Below are 18589 nucleotides of genomic sequence, written 5' to 3'. Positions count from 1 at the left end.
AACAGTGATTTTCATTATCCAAAAGAAATGAATGAGGAATCTCAGAGCCTGAGCAATTTTAATCTCTTCCATCTATAATTTTGATATTTCAAATGTCAATTTCTAGGCTGAAGTTTTCGTTTATTTTTGTGGTTTTGTTTCACTCTTGCTGCTTTTTGAGAGAAATCTGAAAATGGACTGCTCTTTCTGTGTAATTCATCAACTTTGTTTCATTCCACTGCTCTTAATACCAGTTCCCAGAACTGACATCAGCTGCCTGTATGAGCATTGCACCATAAATGTCTGAATACATAAATTGCATAGTCCTGTTGGTTTTGGCCATTTAATGAGACAATTTTTCTTTTTAAGTCTCCATTTAACTCCAGCCATTCAAAAGCTTGCTGGTGCCAAATACGCTTCCAGAATCAAAATTTGCAATTCCCTCCCAAATGATTGTGGCAAAGATTTATTGCTTAATTGGAAATGTCTTACTCATAACTCTGTATCCTCTGCATTGATTTTTTAAAAATCATATCAATACTGGGATATGAATGGTATCATACAATATTGGGAACAATGTTAATTACACAAAATTGAATTTTAAAAAAAGCAATGTATAATCAATTAAGGCTCTCTTGCTATTCCTTCAGAGTTTCTGTTTTTAACTTTGTTTTCTTTTGTAATTTGGAGGCACTCCAGGAGAAATTTTAAATGCATGTACTTCAATTGGAAGAGAAAAACATAGAGTAAATTTACTTCAAATTGGCCAAAATCATTTTACTCTGGTTAGCACTTGAAAATATATGGTTTTGATAGATTAACAAGGATTGAGGTTGGTGTCTTTTAATGAAGAAAACAACCAATGCATCCCAGGAACACACTGGCTCAGTCATTTTTCCATTTGTTAAATACAAGTTAAAGCTATTTATCTGTACCTAGGTAAAGGAAGAAAAGAAGGCTTCAGTTAAAAGGTGTAATTTATAAAGTGTTAAAAAAAAAACTACCATAAATGCTTGCCAGGTGTGGAACTTTCCACCGTTGTATGTGACTGAGACTGGCAGAAATACTAACGACTTTATGCTCTGGCATGGACATGAGCTAAATGGTATGGTTACATCCTGCTTTCCCAGAAATTTATTTATTCATTCCTTCAGTGAATGTTCTCAAATACTTACACTGAAACAGGTGCTCTGAGAAACTGAAAAAAAAAAGTTACAGTCTCACCTTCATGATGCTGGCATCTCCTCTTCTAGTCCTCTGAATATTGAACCACCCCAGGCCGCCATGTTCTGCCTTCACTCCTCTAGGTCTCTATTTACTAATCTCCCAGACCCATAGCTACAATTAATAAATATCTTGATTAATCTCAAATTTGTATTTCCAGCCCTGACCTTCAGACTCATATTTGGATGCCAAGTTACTCAATGTCTTCACTTGGGTGTGTAACCAGCACCTCAAACTCTCAAACTTAACTATCCCAAATACTTACTCTTCATTCCCCCAAAACTGGCTACTTCCAATTATTTTTTGGGTCATAAAATGATAATACCATTCAGGCAAAAAAAAAAAAAGAGTCATCCTTGATTATTGCTTTTGTTGTCTCATATCTTCCATCAGTTCTCACCCCAAATCTCTTGTCTTCTGCTTCCAATCTTGCACCAATACAACATGAATCTGATTTTAAGACACAAATCAGCTCTTCACTATCCTGTCTAAATCTTCTAGTGGTTTTCCAATAGGCTCAATAAAGTTTAAATTCCTCATCATGTCCTATAAGGCCCTTTATGATCATTCCAGGTCTTCCTGTCTATAATCAAATTCACAAAATGACCAATTCATTAAATGGGTTTTTTTTTTCTCTCAGTGAATTTCCTACTCCTACATATCCAGTTATAGCCATATTCTCCATATAGTTAACTGACTTATGTAACATGCTGACAATCACAAGGCATTATTTAGTCAAATTCTCAAGTCTTATAGTACAGATTATACACGCATGCTCTGAAAACAGCAAGGAAACTGTGAAAGTGGTATTAAGTGGATTAAGAAAGACTTCTCAGAAGATATGTTTGTGGTTTGTCTTTTGTTGATGTTTTGGTGAGAAATCAACATTAAGGAAGGGAAATGAACGTAAAGGGAAGAGGTAAGAAGTATCAACAAGTCAAAGATACACATATAGACAAAAGAGACAACTGGGCTGACTGGCTAGCTCAACAGGAATGAATGACAGGTGGGGGAAGTAGAAGGAAGGCCTTAGGATTAGTCCTAAGAAGCTCACACAGTCTTTTAGATACCATGAAACCTATATAGGACTTTACCCCAGGTTTTTTTTTTTTAAGTGTTTTTTGAGAATCATTTACTCATTTCAACAAATATGAACAAAACACTGTATTAGCCACTGAGTGTGTGGTGGTAAACAAGACAGATTGCTCTTATGGAGCTTTCAGTTTAATGGGAATGATAGACATAAAATGAATAATTTCTCAAATAATTTAAATTGTCATAAGTATCATTAAAGAAGGGAATACTGTGAGTCAGGTTGAAACTACTTTAGAGGGTTGGGATGTGGCTCAAGCGGTATGGCGCTCGCCTGGCATGCGTGCGGCCCAGGTTCGATCCTTAGCACCACATACAAACAAAGATGTTGTGTCCGCTGAAAACTAAAGAAATAAATATTAAAAAAAAAAAGAAACTACTTTAGATTGGAAAGCCTTTGAAGGAATGACATTTAAATTGAGACCTAAATGTTGAGAAGTCAGTTAAGTAGAAAGAGTTCCTGGTAGAAGGGGAAATACATAGAAAGATGACAATAGAAGCAACATTTACTTTTATGTTTAATGAAATACTCTATACATATTTATCACAATTTTTTTTCTTTCAAATGGGTGAAATGGTTTATTTTCCAATAAAATAAATTATCAAAATAACTCAGGTAGAAAACTTTATAATAATTGGTATATGCTTACATTAAAAACCATTCATTGTTAATCCAAAATTAAACATAGATATCATGTATTTTACCTGGCATCCTTACATTTTAACAATGCTAAATATTGTCGTCTGAGTGGAGATCTTGTGCACAAGGAGAGACAGAGACTATAAAATAGGTCAGGGAGCGATGATATACATATTTTTAAATTTATCTGCTTTTATGTAGCAGAGTGTAATGGAGACATCCTAAGGAATAAACCTCAGTTAATTCCAAATTCCACATGCGTTTTCTGAGCTTTCCATTCATATATCCTTTCCACCTTGTCTAATTACCTTATAACCAATATTTCCTCTCAAAACCTTTGACTGGTTTAAAACCTGTTTCTCTTACTTATCTCTCATACAGTTCATAAATGTTTGAGTTTCCCTGTATTCTGTCCCCGGCCATCTCATTTTCTCCTCATCAGTGTAGAACAAAACAAAGAAAACAACAACCTGCACACCCAAATGTTAGCAATGGTTCTCCCTATATTGAAACTCTAGTCAAATTTTATACTATCTATGCTTTTCTGTATTATTATGTATCTATAATATGCACTTTTTTATTTTATTAAGAAAAAATAAACAATCAGACATACTAAAAGCACAACCAAAAGGATGCATGATCAGACATTATGTACAAGTCTTTCATGATATTTTTATAATGTTCTTATATACTATTTTGCTTTCTAAAATGGCCCATGCCTTAATTTCAATTAAATGCTTAAAGTTTTAATTAATGAAATTATTAATGTACTTTTACCTTTTAATAAACACAAATATTTCAAGTTACCACAGTCTAGAACTAATATTAATAATGTGATTCACATAGATAAATCCAGATGGTGACTTTGAATAGTTAAAAAGTGTTTAACTGAACAGTTTCTTTATTACTAAATGGTTGTACAAAATGAAAAATTTACTTCTATCTTTTCACTTTTCTTTTTCATCTCCATTGCCTGACAGGTTTGCAAGAGTCTCAGAATCTGACCTTGTATAACCTTTAAAATATTTTTTTTAGTGAGTTGCTGTTTTATTTTTATTTATTTATTAATTTATTTTTTAATTTGTTCTAATTAGTTATACATGATAGTAGAATGCATTTTGACTCATTGTACAAAATGGAGCACAACTTCTTCTTCTGACTGTACATGGTGCATAGTCATACTGGTAGTGTAATCATACATGTACATAGGGTAATAATGTCCACTTAATTCCATTGTTTTTCCCATCCTCTTTGTACAATCCAAAGTTCCTTCATTTATCCCTACCCCTAACCCCATTTTGGATCAGCATCTGCTTATCAGAGAAAACATTAGGCCTTTGATTTTTTGAGTTTGGCTTATTTCGCTTAACATGATTTTCTCCAGCTCATCCATTTACCTGCAAATGCCATAATTTCATTCTTCTTTGAGGCTGAGTAATATTCTATTGTGTATATGTACCACATTTTCTTTATACATTCATCAACAAATAGGTATCTAGGTTGGTTCTGTTTAGCTATTGTGAACTAAAATTCCAAAGCCAAAACAAGAAGAAAAAAAAAAGAAAGAAAAGAAAATATATTTTTGGTTAAAAACAAAAAAAAGTCAACAAGGTATATGGTTCTAATAAGAACCATTGGGGGGGGAAACAGCTGTCATGAAGAGAACTCTGGAACAAACTGTACTTATATGTAGGTAAGACAAGAAGGGTAGCACCAGCTCAAGTTGGCTATCTGCATGACCTTGTCCAAAAGCCACACAAGTGAGACAGAATTAAACTAGGAAAAAAAAAAAGACTACATAGTAAAAAACTAGGAAGATCAAAGCTATAAAAGATATGAATAATGGTGTGGGAGCACAGTTCACTGGTAGAACTCTTGCTTGGCATGCTTGAGGTCTTGGGGTCAATCCCTACCACACATATCACCCCCCCCCCACACACACACACAAAAAAAACCTGCCAAAGATCTAAAACAACAGAAAAATTCTTCAAATACATTAGGAAAAAAGATTAAACAGTTTGTAATATTTTCCTCCTTTCACTTTTTGATGGAGAAGAACTTAGTAAGAAAGATTAAAGGCAGGTGGTAGCTGATAAATGTACACATATATATACTTACATATGTGTTTTAAGTCAGATACAAGAAAAGTAAATGATAGTTTTTATTTAAAAAAGGAAAATAACAGAAGTTGGGAAACACATTTTAAAGTCATACTACAGAAAAACTGATTATTAAAACAATAGTAGCTGATGGCAAGCAAATTTAAGAACGTAACAGCTTGATAACCTCTCCAAGTAACAACTAGATACTGAGTTTAGCAATCTGAGAAACTCTGCCTTCCCTGACTTTTTAAGCATTTAGAAATTAAGATATATTATTTGAATTCACTCACCAGCATGCCAGGAACCATTTCAGGTGGTTGGTTCATATATGTTAGATGAAATCCTTGCTCTCTGGGAGCTTCCATTCAAACAGGGGGAGGCATAATAAGAGTATTTTATAATAATTTAGAATAATTTTATGATCATAATTTTGTAATAATTTGGAAAAATAATACAAGCAAGACAGCTTGACAGTACATGAGAGGAGATATGATTTTACATAAGGTAGTGGGGTGGGGCAGAGAAGAGATGACATGTGAGTTAAAAACTGAATGAAGGGAAATCGGGGGAGATGGGAATAGGAAAGACAGTAGAATGAATTGGACATAATTTTCCTATGTTCATATATGAATACACAACTAATGGAACTCCACATCATGCACCATCATAAGAATGGGATCCTAATTAGAATAAGTTATACTCCATGTATGTATAATATGTCAAAATACACTCTATTGTCATGTACATCTAAAAAAATAATAAATTTTTAAAAACTGAATGGGAACTCAGAAATGCTGATATCTGATCAAAGAGCATTCTAAGAAGTAGAAGCAACCAGTGAAAAGTTTCTATGGCAAAAAGTATCTGGGCTAGAATTGTGGCTCAGAGATAGAGCACTCGCCTAGAGTGTGTGAGGCACTGGGTTCTATCCTCAGCACCACATAAAATAAAGATACTGTGTCCACCTATAACTAAAAAAATTTTTTAAAAAGTATCTGTCATTCTTGAGTAATATTGGAGTAGAATGAACACAAAGAAAAGTAGATTATTTTAGAGAGAAAATAGGGAACCAGATTGCATTACAAGGCCATTGTAACGACGTTAACTTTTACTCCAAGAATTTGGAGTTGTTGGAAGAAGCTATGTTTATTTATTGATTTTTAGTTTCCTGAATTCATTTAGTATTCCTGATACTTAGAATATTGTCTCGCATAAAGAAAACACTAACAAATATTTGTTAAGTTGAATCAGATAAACTAGCTTGCTCCTATTTTCATTTTTCTGACACAATTACTTAATTACTTTGTCAGTGAGACAGGCCCACACCAGTGCCAGTCCCTGCCTTGCCCCATGTTTCCAATATTGGCTGCAGTTCCTGTAAATATCCTTGACAGCTTGGTCTTCGTATGGGCAGAGGAAGTCTAAATCACCTGAACAAGTGTACGAAGATTTGGGCCTAAAGATAGGAGAATGATTCCAGACTGTATTTCAACAGCCTATTTTTTCTAGAACAAAACAGATAAGGTTTATATCAGAAGTATGAAGGGCAAGCCTGTGGTTCCTTGTGCAAATAATAAAGGGCCCTATTTGTTGTATTTGGGACCCACCAGCAACTAACCCTATCCAAGAGATGGGAACCAGAGGAACCACTGTTCAACCTGGGAAAGGGAGTAGGAGAAAGAAACATAATTTTGATAATTGAGTTTGAGTAATGTAATTACCAGAATAGAACACAGCTGATTTTTACGATCTATAGGATTTGGGTATCCTTCTTTCGTATTCCTCTAAAACTAGTTACAGTTTAGAAAGGATGATATAGGAAACTTTGTTCTGTCTAATATGGAGTAATAGAAATCAGATTTACCTGCTCACTTGAAACAACAAAACGACAAAATATATGAACATTTGGTTTTCAAGCAGCAAAGGATACATGTCTCTAAGAGATGAGTAACAAGAGAAGCTCTAAAGATTTCCCAATCTACTACCTTGAGAAAAGTTTCCAGGCTGCAACACAGACAAAGGGAGCCCAGACAGAGTCCAGCTGACTCCCTGATTAAGAAATGGAGATGAGAGATAGGGAGACCAAGCCAGCTATAGTTCACAGAACAGAGTACCAGCAAGAAGAAAGAAGACATGCACAGAGAAAGAACTCTGGAGGTCTACTGAGGGCCCCACTCAAATATTCAGCAGAAAACTAACCAGTATATCCACACGAGAAAGCTATCCAAGGTCAAGGAGGAAATCCAAAAGGATTAGAATGCAGAATGCCTGCCTACTCATAAAGGTTAGGAATGAGCAGATTGGGAAAAAAAAAACCCTCATATTTCAGAGGGCATTGGGTAGAATGCTCAGGAAGGTTTGGTCTCAGCAATAAGTAATGATTAGCCCTAGACTAAACACTGCTCTGGAACTACCTAATGAATCATAAAAGCAAGACATGAAAGGGTAAAACTGTTTCCAAGCAAAAATTTAGTCACCTCCAATAACAAAGCATGAATATACAAGAATATAAAACTATATAGCATTTTATCTAATAAAATAAAGTTTTCAACGTTTGATATTTGTTCAAAGATTACCAGGCATTCAAAGAAGCAGGAAACCATAAATCATAGGAGAATAATCAATCAATTAAAATAACCTCAGAACTGATACAAATATTAGAATTAATATATAAGACATTAAAACAGATACTTACTGAAAGAAGGGAAAAAACACCAACCAACCAACAAACAAACAAAAAAATGCCAGGCATGGTGGCTCATGCCTATAATCCCAGCAACTAGATTTCAAATTCAAGGCAGCCTCAGCAACTTAGCGAAAACCTCAAAAACAAAACAAAGCAAAAAAGCTGAAATAAATACATTTTCTGACATACAAAAGCTGAAAGAATTGGTCACCCACAAATATTCACTACAAGAATGCTAAAGGGTGACTTTCAGGCACAGGGAAAATGATACTAGATGGAACTGTGGATCTACACAAAAGAATGGAAAGCACTAGAAATGAAAACTAGTACATGAATAAACAAATGTATAAGATGTTTTCTCACATTAGTAAAATCCCTAAAATATAATTGACAGGTTAAACAAAAATAATAACAAGAAGTATGGGATTTATAATGTGTGAATGTATAAAATGTTATAAGAAAAATAGCATAAAGTTTAGAAAGAGAGAAACACAAGTATACTAACGTAAAGTTCATAAACTATATGTAAAGTGGCATAATATCTCTTGAGAGAGACACTGATAAGCCAAAAGCATACTATAAGCCCTCAAGCAGCCACTAAAATAGCAAAATGAATAATTCCATCTTAAAAGGCAATAAGGAAGGTAAAAGGAAATTGTAAAAATTTTCTATTAATCCAAAAGAACACAGAAAAAGAGGGAAAAGCACACATGGATTGAACAGAAAACAAATTCAAAGAGAATAGATTTAAACATAACCATGTTAATAATCATATTAAAAGTAAGTAGTTCAAAAGTTAAGCCCAAACTATAGACCACTTAAAAGAAATATATCTGAGACTGACGTCAGCAAGATGGCAGAATAGGAAGACGTCGACTCTCCTTCCTTTCATGGACACACCAATTCAACAGCAACACCTGGATAATTCCCTTAGTGAGAAATGAAGAAACTAAAAGGCTCCTGTACCCTGGGTGAGTGCAAAACCAGACACAACAGAACATGTAGGAGAGATGGGTTTGTGGTTTAGTGATAAAGTGCTTGCCTCACATGCATGAGGCCCTGAGTTTAATCCCCAGCATTTCAGAAAAACAACAACAACAAAGCTAAAATTATATAATGGGGGAAAGGACAGTCTCATCATCAAATGTTGCTGGGAATGGGACTGCACCATTTTGTATGTGGGACATCTACATGCAAAATAATGAAATAGAACCACTACACTCAATGCAAAAATCAACTTACAATGGATCACAGACTTAAACATAGACCTGAAAATAAAACTTCTGATAGAAAATATAGGGGAAAATCTTCTTGACTTTGGTCTTAATAATTTTATGGATATGATGCCCAAAATAGGAAATAAAAGCAAAAATAGACAAGTGGGACTATTTCAAATTAAAAATTGTTGCACAGCAAAGGAAATAATCTCTAGAGTAAAAAGGAAGCTTATGGAATAAGAAAAAATATCTGTAAGCCATATATCTGATAAGGGATTCTATTTATTTATTAATTTATTTATTTATCACCAGAGATTGAACCCCAGGCACTTAACCAATGAGCCACAAAATCCACCCCTTTTTATTTTTTGAGACAGCATCTCAATAAGTTGTTTGGGGCCTTGCTAAGTTGCTGGTGTTGACTTTAAATTTGCAATCCTCCTGCCTCAGTCTTCCAAGCCCCTGGGATTACAAGCATGTGCCACTGTGCCTAAGGGTTAATTTTTACATGTGTAAGAAACTGTTACAACTCAATATAAAAAAAAATAAAAATAGACAAAATACCTCAATTTAAAAATGGGCTAACAATTCGAATAGACATTTTTCCATTGAAGATATACAAATTGCCAAGATATATAAAAAAGATGCTCAAGGTTATCAATCATCAGGGAAATGCAAAACAAAATCACAAAATAAAAGGCAATACATTTTGGCAAGGATGTGGAAAAACTGGGACCACTGTACACTGAGGGTAGGAATGCAAAATGTGTAGCCACCGTGGAAGACAGGATGGAGGTTACTCAAAATATTTAAAATAGAACAACCAATAATCCAGCAATTCTTCTTCTGGCTACTTATTCAAAAGTAGAGAATTGGACTTTTAAAATGCTAGATGAATTAATTTTTAAAATTTAGTTTATACATACAATAGAATATTATTCACCGTAATAAAGAAGAATTTTCTGCAATATTCAACTACATGACTAAACATTGAGGATGGTATGCTAGGTGAAATGAGCCAATCACTGAAGGGCAAATACTATATAATTTCACTAAAATTAACTATCTAAAATAGTCCAAACCATTACAGAATCTAACATTGATTTCTAGGGTTGTGGGAGGGCATATTGGGGAGTTTCTAATCAATAGATATAATGCTTCAGTTAGGCAGGATGAACAAGTGGTAGAGATCTGATGTACAAAACCATGCCTACAGATAACAATACTGTATTTATTGTATACTTAAAATCTGTTAAGAGAGCAAATCTCTTGTTAAGTATTCTTACCATAATAAAATAAAAAAATAAAAAAGAAATGCCCTTGAAATATAAATAAGTAAACATGAAAGTTTGGAAAACATGTTAATGGATAAGAAGATCAAATATAAGAATCAATGCAATCTCAATCAAAATTCCAGCAGACTTTTTCTATGGAAACTGATAAGATGATACTAAACTTCATGCAGAAATACAAGAGCCTAGCATTGCCAAAACAACTTGTAAAAAAAGAACAAAGTTGTAGAGCCAACTCTACCTGATTCTAAGAACTATTATAAAGTGGCAGTAATCAAGCTGAGCATGGTGGCGCACGCCTGTAATCCCAGAGGCTCAGGATGCCAAGACAGGAGGATCGAAAGTGCCGCAGTCTGACTGGGCACAAAATAACCCAGCCACCACACAGCCTTATAGGTTCAAAACAGGAACTCCTTTATTCTCTGCACTCCCGAGAACACCACGCATGCGGCCTTCTCCCTGGACACACCACACACCACCCAGAAAATCCCTCCTCCGGAAATCTCTCCTCCCACACTTCCCCAACCAATGGGAACTCTCCAGGAATCCCCACAAGAACTCTAAAGTATCGAGAGAACTCCAAAGTAGTAGGCTGAGGCGGACAGTAAAGGTCTAATATACAACCGAATCAATCCAGCATTATCTTAATGGCTTGCCTCTCAACCAATACTATTGGCAAAATGCCAGGGGCCATTCTGACTCAGCTGTGGCTCTCAGCATGAAAGTTCAAAGCCAGCAAGGTACTTAGTGAGACCCTGTCTCTAAATAAAATACAAAATAGGATAGGGATGTGGCTCAGTTGTTGAGTGCCCCTGAATTCAATCTCTAGTACCAGTCCCTCCCACCAAAAAAAATGGCAGTAATCAAACTGTAGTTTTAGCATAAAGATAAATAAATAAATCAAGAGAAAAAAATGAAGAGTATGGAAATGGGCCCATACTTATACTGAAAAATGATATTTGACAAAGTTAAAAGTACTTCAAGGGAGAAACAACATATGGTGCTGAAATTATTTGACAACTATATGAAAAACATAAGAACTTCAATTCATATCATGCACTATGTACAAAAATTAACTAAAATGGACCATAACTAAGTACAAAACCTAAAATTTAAATAAAACTTATAGAAGAAAACACATCAGAGAACACCTTTGTGACCTTGGGTAAGGCAATGTTTCTTAGATGTAGCATCAAAAGCATGATCCATAAAAGAACAAAATGAGATCTTCTGATCTTTGAAAACACCATTAAGAAAATGAAATTGAAAGCCTGTGACAGAGAAGAGTAAATATTTAGAAAGCATACACCTAATAAATAATTTGGATTCAAGCAATATCAAAAACTCTAAAAACTCAAGAAAATCAGCAACACAAAATATTTCAATGCACAAAAGATTTGAAATAAACTTCAACAAAGAAAATATGTATGTGAAAAATAAGCACATAAAAAAAGTTTCAACATCATTAACCAGTAAGGAAAGTCTACATAAAACCACAATGAGATACAATTGCACAGCTTTATAACAGCTAAAATTTTAAATTTTAAAACAGTGACAATACTGGGTGTTGGAGAATATGGAGAAACTGGAACTCTCCTACACTGTTGGTGGGAATGTATAATCATTTTTAAAAAGCAGTTTGGGAGTTTCTAAGAAAGGTAAAATACACTTGCCATGTAACTGAGCTATTCCACACCTAGGTATTTGCTCAAAAGTAACAAACAAATGCATGATCTTATAAAGACTTGTACACAAATGCTCATAACAGTTATATTTATAATCGCCCAAGCTGAAAACAACCTGTGTACTTATCAACAGGTGAATGAATAGAAAATCTATAGTATATACAATGGAACACATCAAGCAATAAAAAGAAATCAACTATTGATTCATACAGCATACACAAATCTCAAGATTAATATGTTGATTGAAATAAGCCACATAAAAGAGTACATAGTTTATGATTCAATTTACATGATATTCTAGAATAATAAAATTAATCTGTAACTTCATAAAGCAGATCATGGATTATCTGCATAGAGGTGGGAGATAAGGAGGGATGTATTACAAAAGGGTCTAAGAAGATTTAGGGGAGAGAAATATGTTTATTATCTTGATTGTGGTGACAGTTTCATGAGAATCTATACATGCCAAAACTTCTCAAATTAAGTATTTGCAATTTATCATATGTTAGTTTTACCTCAATTAAACTGTTTAAAATACTTTGCTTATATAGTGGGATTCATTTCTATACCTCAATATTTTAAAAAACTTAATGGTTTTGGTGATTTATGTAATATAATAAATGCCCAACAAATGATAACTTTACTCTTATTGAAGATTAAACTGAAAGAATGTCAGGAAATGTGGTTGTTTGTTTTCAATACTGGATATTGAATACAGAAGGCCTCTAGCATTGAGTTACATCCCCAGTTCTTTAAATTTTGTATTTTGAGATAGGATCTAAGTTGTTGACGGTCTCCCACTTCCCACTTGCAATCTCCCCACCTCAGTCTCCCAAGTTTCTGGGTTACAGGCATACACCTACCACGCAGCAGAAATGTGTCTTACATATCTTACTAGTATCGGAGGTGGTTCTAATCTGAGATAATTGAGAACTGGAGCACCTTATAGAAAGATATTCCCCACTCCCATCGCCTACCCTGGAACTGGGGATTGAATCCAACAGCAGCTGGGCAAATGCTCTACCACTGAGCTTCATCCTTGGCCAAGAATATATTTTAAGCTATTAAACTTTAACTAAGATCAGCAAAAGGCCCATCAAAAGGCATTGTGTGTGTGTGTGTGTGTGTGTGTGTGTGTGTGTGTGTGTATGCTGGATTATGAAGCACTCTAACACCAATGTTTTACTCCGGTAAATCAGAAAAAAATTATCTGATGAAACAGATCTCACTTTTACTAATGGTTGGAGGTAGGAATTAAATTGGATATTTATAATTCTAAGAAAATACATAAGCAAAGCCAAAAATTGTTAGCTCAAATTAAAAATAAAATAAAGAAAATTTGAAACTCATAGGATTATGATGGAGTATTTTTACTCTCTGAACATTAAAAAAAGAAAAATTTGATGGTAGGCCTGTGCTGTGGTGCATGCTTATAGTCCCAACTATTAGAGATACTGAGGCAGGAGAATCAGTGGAAATCAGGAGTTCAAGACCAGACGTACAACATGGAGGGACCACTCTTTTAAAAAAAAAATCCCATATCTTACCTGAAATAATTCATTCTTAAGCTGCATCTAATCACTGAAAATTCCATATAGAAATTTCAACAATAGAGCTTTCTTTCAAAGTACAAGATACAAAGAGAAGTAACCATTTGTCCTTCCTCTTTATATGGTGGGAAAGATAAATTGGCACCTGTCAAAAAGATGAAATATGAATGACTATGGATTCTAATTCTGATTCCTCCACTCTTTTGATGCTCTTCTTTTACTGTAATAGCTTGAATTTTCTTCATGTCTAATAGAGAAGCCTGATTACATAGATGATGAATACGTCATAATTGAATATAAATACTGTACTTAAAGAATTATTTCCTAGAAGAAGGATTAAACTTGTTTGGTATGACACTCAGGATTCAAATTAGGATTGGTGGTGGAAGCTATAGAAAAATATTTTACAATAAGGAAAATGTCACTGGAATGTACTGATTTGGTCAATAATGGGTTTCCCATCATTGTAGGCCCTCAAGGACAGGCTAGACGATTATAAACGAAAAGTCAAGCTTACATTCTCAACTGGGACTAAGATGTAGTGCTGTATGTAGATGAAAATTCAAAACATTAGTAAGAATTTGTAAAAATAAGAGGACCTAAAAATAATTCTGGAGGCTTTAAAAACTTAACCAAACTATAAATATATCTATAGAATATCATCTGTCAATATCAGCATAAATGAGTGTCTGTCAGCACAGGATCTAGGTACTTTGGCAATGTTTAGTTAGGATACATGACATGATATGCATGAGGTGCAGTGGCACACACCTGTAATCTCATAATTTGGGGGGCTGAGGCAGGATTGCAAGTTTGAAGCTAGCCTCAACAATTCAGCAAGACCTTGTTTCAGAATAGTTTTAAAATGGACTGGGGATGAAGATAAAGTGCCCCTGGGTTCAATTTCCAGTACCACATTAAAAAAATGTAAAATATACAAGGTCAAGATTAATTTTTTTTTCTTCTTTTTTCTTTTTGGTGGCACTGGGGATGGAATCCAGGGCTTTGTGCATGATAGGCAAACACTACCATTGAGCTATACCCCCAGCTCCAAGATTCTTTGTATATGATGATGCTATTTGTTCTACCAATTTACCTGAGTTTATACTATCTTAAAAGCTGTTGATAGATAAATGGTAGATAAATCAATAAATATTTTAAGCTCTTGATTTTAAAATGCTTAAAAAATATAACTTTGGCTACCTTGCTAAATACAGATTTTATCCCTTACCACCACATTCCATCCCCTGGCATTTTTCATTATATATATGCAATATGTTTTTAATACATATATTATATTATGCATAAATATTAACATATGTTATATATATATGTGTGTGTGTATGTGTGTGTGTGTGTGTAGTTCAAGCATTTGGTTTTTATCAGTCCAAGTGATTTTTATTGTAGACAGAAAACCATACTTCAAGAAACACAAAGAGAAGCATGGATAGGCCAACTTCCATTCTTTCTATTCACGAGTTTATGAGAATGCTACAGAACTTTATCTTCAGAAGAATTTCTTCTTAAAAAACAAAAACAAAAACAAAAAACCAAAACACTGACACATCCCGTTTTCTCTTTTCTCTCAGGGCTAAAACCAAGATGAAATTTATGGTACTTGTCACTGTTGGGATAACTTTGTTGCTAGGAGTCCAAGCCATGCCTTCAAATCGCTTGTCTTGCTACAGAAAGATACTAAAAGATCGCAACTGTCACAACCTTCCAGAAGGAGTGGCTGACCTGACACAGATGGATGTAAATGTCCACGACCATTTCTGGGATAGGAATGGATGTGAGATGATCTGTTACTGCAATTTCAGTGAATTGCTCTGTTGCCCAAGGTAAGGAATGAAATCATAAAATGTATTGCTGTGAAATGTATGCAGAACAAATCTTTTTAAAAGACATTTCCTTTAAAATAGTTTTGCTGAAAGTAATTACCCATTTAAGTAAAATCTTTTTAAAATCCCAGCTGTTTTCTAGAATCATCACCATAATGTAAAGAACTAAATGTTTTTGTTTAAGAAACAGAATTTGACAGAATTTAATAAAACTAAGCAAAAACCAGAAAATTAATAACACTTTAATCAATTAAATTCTGAATTCCCCATTTAGTTTCTACTATAAAAAAACTACTGGTAGCAGAAATGAACATCAAGGCTGTCATCTTAAACCAATTTGAAAGCCAGTAAAAGGTTTTAGATAAAAGATGCTAGTATACAGTACCAATTACTTAACTGGATAGAAAAGTAATGATGAGTAATGGTCAAAGAAAACCATTTCCATATATGGATTAACCAGAAATGAACTAAATATAAGTTCAAAAATTCTACTTTTTTGGAAAAAAGGTGTATTTTAAGTATAAACTAGTGGTAGATAAATCAATAAATATTTTAAGCTCTTGATTTTAAAATCATCTTCTTCTAATTATTGAGTCTTTCAAATATTATGATCTTTAGTATACTGAAATTAACTTTTTTTTCAACATGTACTGTTATATTTCCATTCTTCTAACAAAGCCTAAGATACAAAGGGCAGATATTACTATTTTACCAAAGAAAGATACAGAGACATGAAAGGACCAGCACTATCTTATATAATTAACTAATATCAGACCTGAGACTTAACTTAGGTATTCAGATTTGTACCAGATTTTTTAACCCCTCTCCTCATCAAGCCAGTTGGTTTTCAGGTAAGGCTCCCCAAACAAGCTTCCGCATCCCCTGTGTTCCAGGGTTAAAAATGCACATATAGCCTAGTGTGGTAATTCATGCTTGTAATCCCATTGATTTGGGAGGCTTGATGCAGGACGGTTGTGAGTTCGAGGCCAGTCTCAGTAATTTAACAAGACCTATCTCAAAATAAAAAGGACTGGGATGTAATTTAGTGGCAAAACACTTTTTTGTTCAATCTCCAGTACTGCCTCCCCTCATATTATGCATACTTATTCCTGAATCCCAATCTACTGACTCCAAAAGTCTGGAGGTGCTCAGCAATTAGGTTTTAACAAATCATTCTCATGATTCTGATGTTTGATCAAGTTTGGGAATTAGTGTACTGAATGATTCCCAAGAACTGACTTAATTTTTCTTGTACTGTGTAAATGAAATGCCATCTAATATTAAAATAGAGTGCTCGCTGGAGTTGTGGCTCAGTGGTAGAGCCCTTGCCTCACATGTATTAAGGCACTGGGTTTGATTCTAAGTACCACATATAAATAAATTAATAATAAAGGTCCATCAACAACTAAAAAAAAATTTTAAAAAATACAGTGCTTGCTTTTTGTTACTGTATTACTTGAAAAAAAATTACTGGAATGAACTTGTATTTATTTATCATATAATTTTGTGATTATTTGTGCTAATGGATATAGAGAGGAATGTGAAAATACATAAGTAATTTCTCTTTGATTTTGGGATACTGCTTTCTCAGTAGCAACAGATTTACCTTGCTAAGTACATTTCTAATAAGCCATAATAACACATATATACAATTGTACCTTATTCTATACATATTTATACATTGCTTTATGTGATCTTTCCAATAAAAAAGTGTAGATTTTTGACATTTCTCTTTTCCCTATCAAACCTAGAAATTTATTTAATGACTAAGAAAGTTTTAACATTGTTTCTTATTAGCAGATTCAAACTTCACAGCCCATCCCCTTATCAGACAAATAAAACTTTATGTATGGTTATAAGGTTTTGAAATTATCTATTTGTTCCTTACTTTATAGATAAATGATAGCATGCCACCGGTGGCAAATAGGAGGAAAATAGAAGAATTAATTACCTTTTTTTGGTCCTTGTTAGTTCTGTGACATATCCTTCCATTCATCCCTTTGTACTTTATTCACCTGAAAACAATAGTCATATCTGAAATCCCGGGAATCACTATCAATGTTTATTTCATAAGACTAATAGAAATCTTCATTTTCAGCTAAATTTAATTTATATTCTATTTTCTTTCAGAGATATCTTCTTTGGACCAAAGATCTCTTTTGTAATCCCTTGCAACAATCACTGAAAATCTTCATGTATTCTGGAGAACACCATCCCTAATTTCCTATCAGTGTGCTGAATTTCTAGTTTCTATCCAGTGCAATAAAGCATAGAGTCTATAAAGTCTTATTTGCCTAGGTCAAGTGAACCTGTGTTGAGCAAGTACTAATAAAAGTTAATTCAATTTAATGTTTCTCTGTAGACCTTGTTAATAATGGGTAAAATTTTTGTCTTTAGATTTTCCATTTATGAGATGTTCACTATACTCTGTAAAAGAATTTTTTCCCCCCAGATGGATGTCAGAATCCCTACTCAAACATTGAGGATACTTTTAGTTGTTGACAGTTTTTTGACCATATTTGTTTGTTTATTTAGGTACCAGGCATTGAACCCAGGGATGCTTAACCACTGAGACACATCCCCAGTCCCTGTTATTTTATTATTTTGATACAGGGTCTCATTTGCTTAGGGCTTCACTAAATTAAATTGCGGAATTTGGTTTGAACTTGAGATCTCCTGCTTTAGCCTTCTAAGTTACTGGGATTACAGGCATGCACCATTGTGTCTATGTGTCTAGTTTCATGACTATGTATATTTAATGGAAAAAAAATGTTACAAATTGAACTTATTGGAAAGGAAACCAGTATTCTAGAAAGAAGAAAAATAGGAACTAATAATTAAATGTATATTATAAATGCCACTCACTTTAAATACATTTTAATTTTACTATTTAGAAAAAAACACTGAGATATTTTTCTTAGCTCCATTTTTCAGATACTATCTTAAATTTAAGGGGTACTGTACAAAGTATTGTAGGTAGGGGGAACAAAATATTGTGGGGGAAAGTTTAAGAAACACCATGCAGGCAATCGAGGAGATATTTTGTGACTAAAATTACATTATTTCATTGAATTACATTCTTGGAGGTCCTTGATCTGTTTCTGAATACTCCATTCAAAATAGTATCTAGTATCAATTCAGTTTAATAGTCATTACTGGGCTGGGCTAAACAATTTTGAGGTATAATTCAGTGTTTCTTAAAATAAATACAGGCCAGAACATCTTTTCAATATTATGACCTCCTATGAAATTCATGAAGATAAACAGAATTGTACAAAGCA

The 18589-nt window shown here is 33.8% G+C and overlaps 2 protein-coding genes across 8 annotated transcripts in view; one reads left to right on the top strand and one right to left on the bottom strand.

Moving 5' to 3' along the window:
* Scrg1 (stimulator of chondrogenesis 1) overlaps positions 1–17657 on the top strand; it is a 39731-nt gene extending 22074 nt beyond the window's left edge. For both annotated transcript variants that reach the window (XM_078030992.1, XM_005325511.4), the window contains exons 2-3: positions 15057–15308; positions 17439–17657. In XM_078030992.1, the coding sequence (XP_077887118.1) occupies positions 15070–15308; positions 17439–17493 (294 nt within the window). In that variant the 5' untranslated portion in view covers positions 15057–15069 and the 3' untranslated portion in view covers positions 17494–17657. The remainder of the gene's footprint in view (positions 1–15056; positions 15309–17438) is intronic.
* The window catches only part of Sap30 (Sin3A associated protein 30), an 85128-nt gene that overhangs the window by 54936 nt on the left and 11603 nt on the right, over positions 1–18589 (bottom strand). For 3 of the 6 annotated variants that reach the window (XR_002483992.3, XR_013430291.1, XR_013430290.1), the window contains exons 5-6: positions 17260–17323; positions 13465–13612 (exon numbers count right to left, since the gene is read on the bottom strand). Coding sequence is in view for 1 of the 6 variants with exons in the window: in XM_078030990.1 (XP_077887116.1) it covers positions 17276–17323 (48 nt within the window). In the remaining 5 variants the exon portion in view is untranslated. The remainder of the gene's footprint in view (positions 1–13464; positions 13613–17259; positions 17324–18589) is intronic. The other 3 variants (XR_013430292.1, XR_005737790.2, XM_078030990.1) reach the window with 1 other exon arrangement.

The sequence above is a fragment of the Ictidomys tridecemlineatus genome, chromosome 14 (assembly GCF_052094955.1).
Source record: "Ictidomys tridecemlineatus isolate mIctTri1 chromosome 14, mIctTri1.hap1, whole genome shotgun sequence".
Lineage (NCBI taxonomy): Eukaryota > Metazoa > Chordata > Mammalia > Rodentia > Sciuridae > Ictidomys > Ictidomys tridecemlineatus.
Note: the sequence above shows the minus strand (reverse complement) of the source record. Positions and strands in the feature narration are given on the sequence as shown.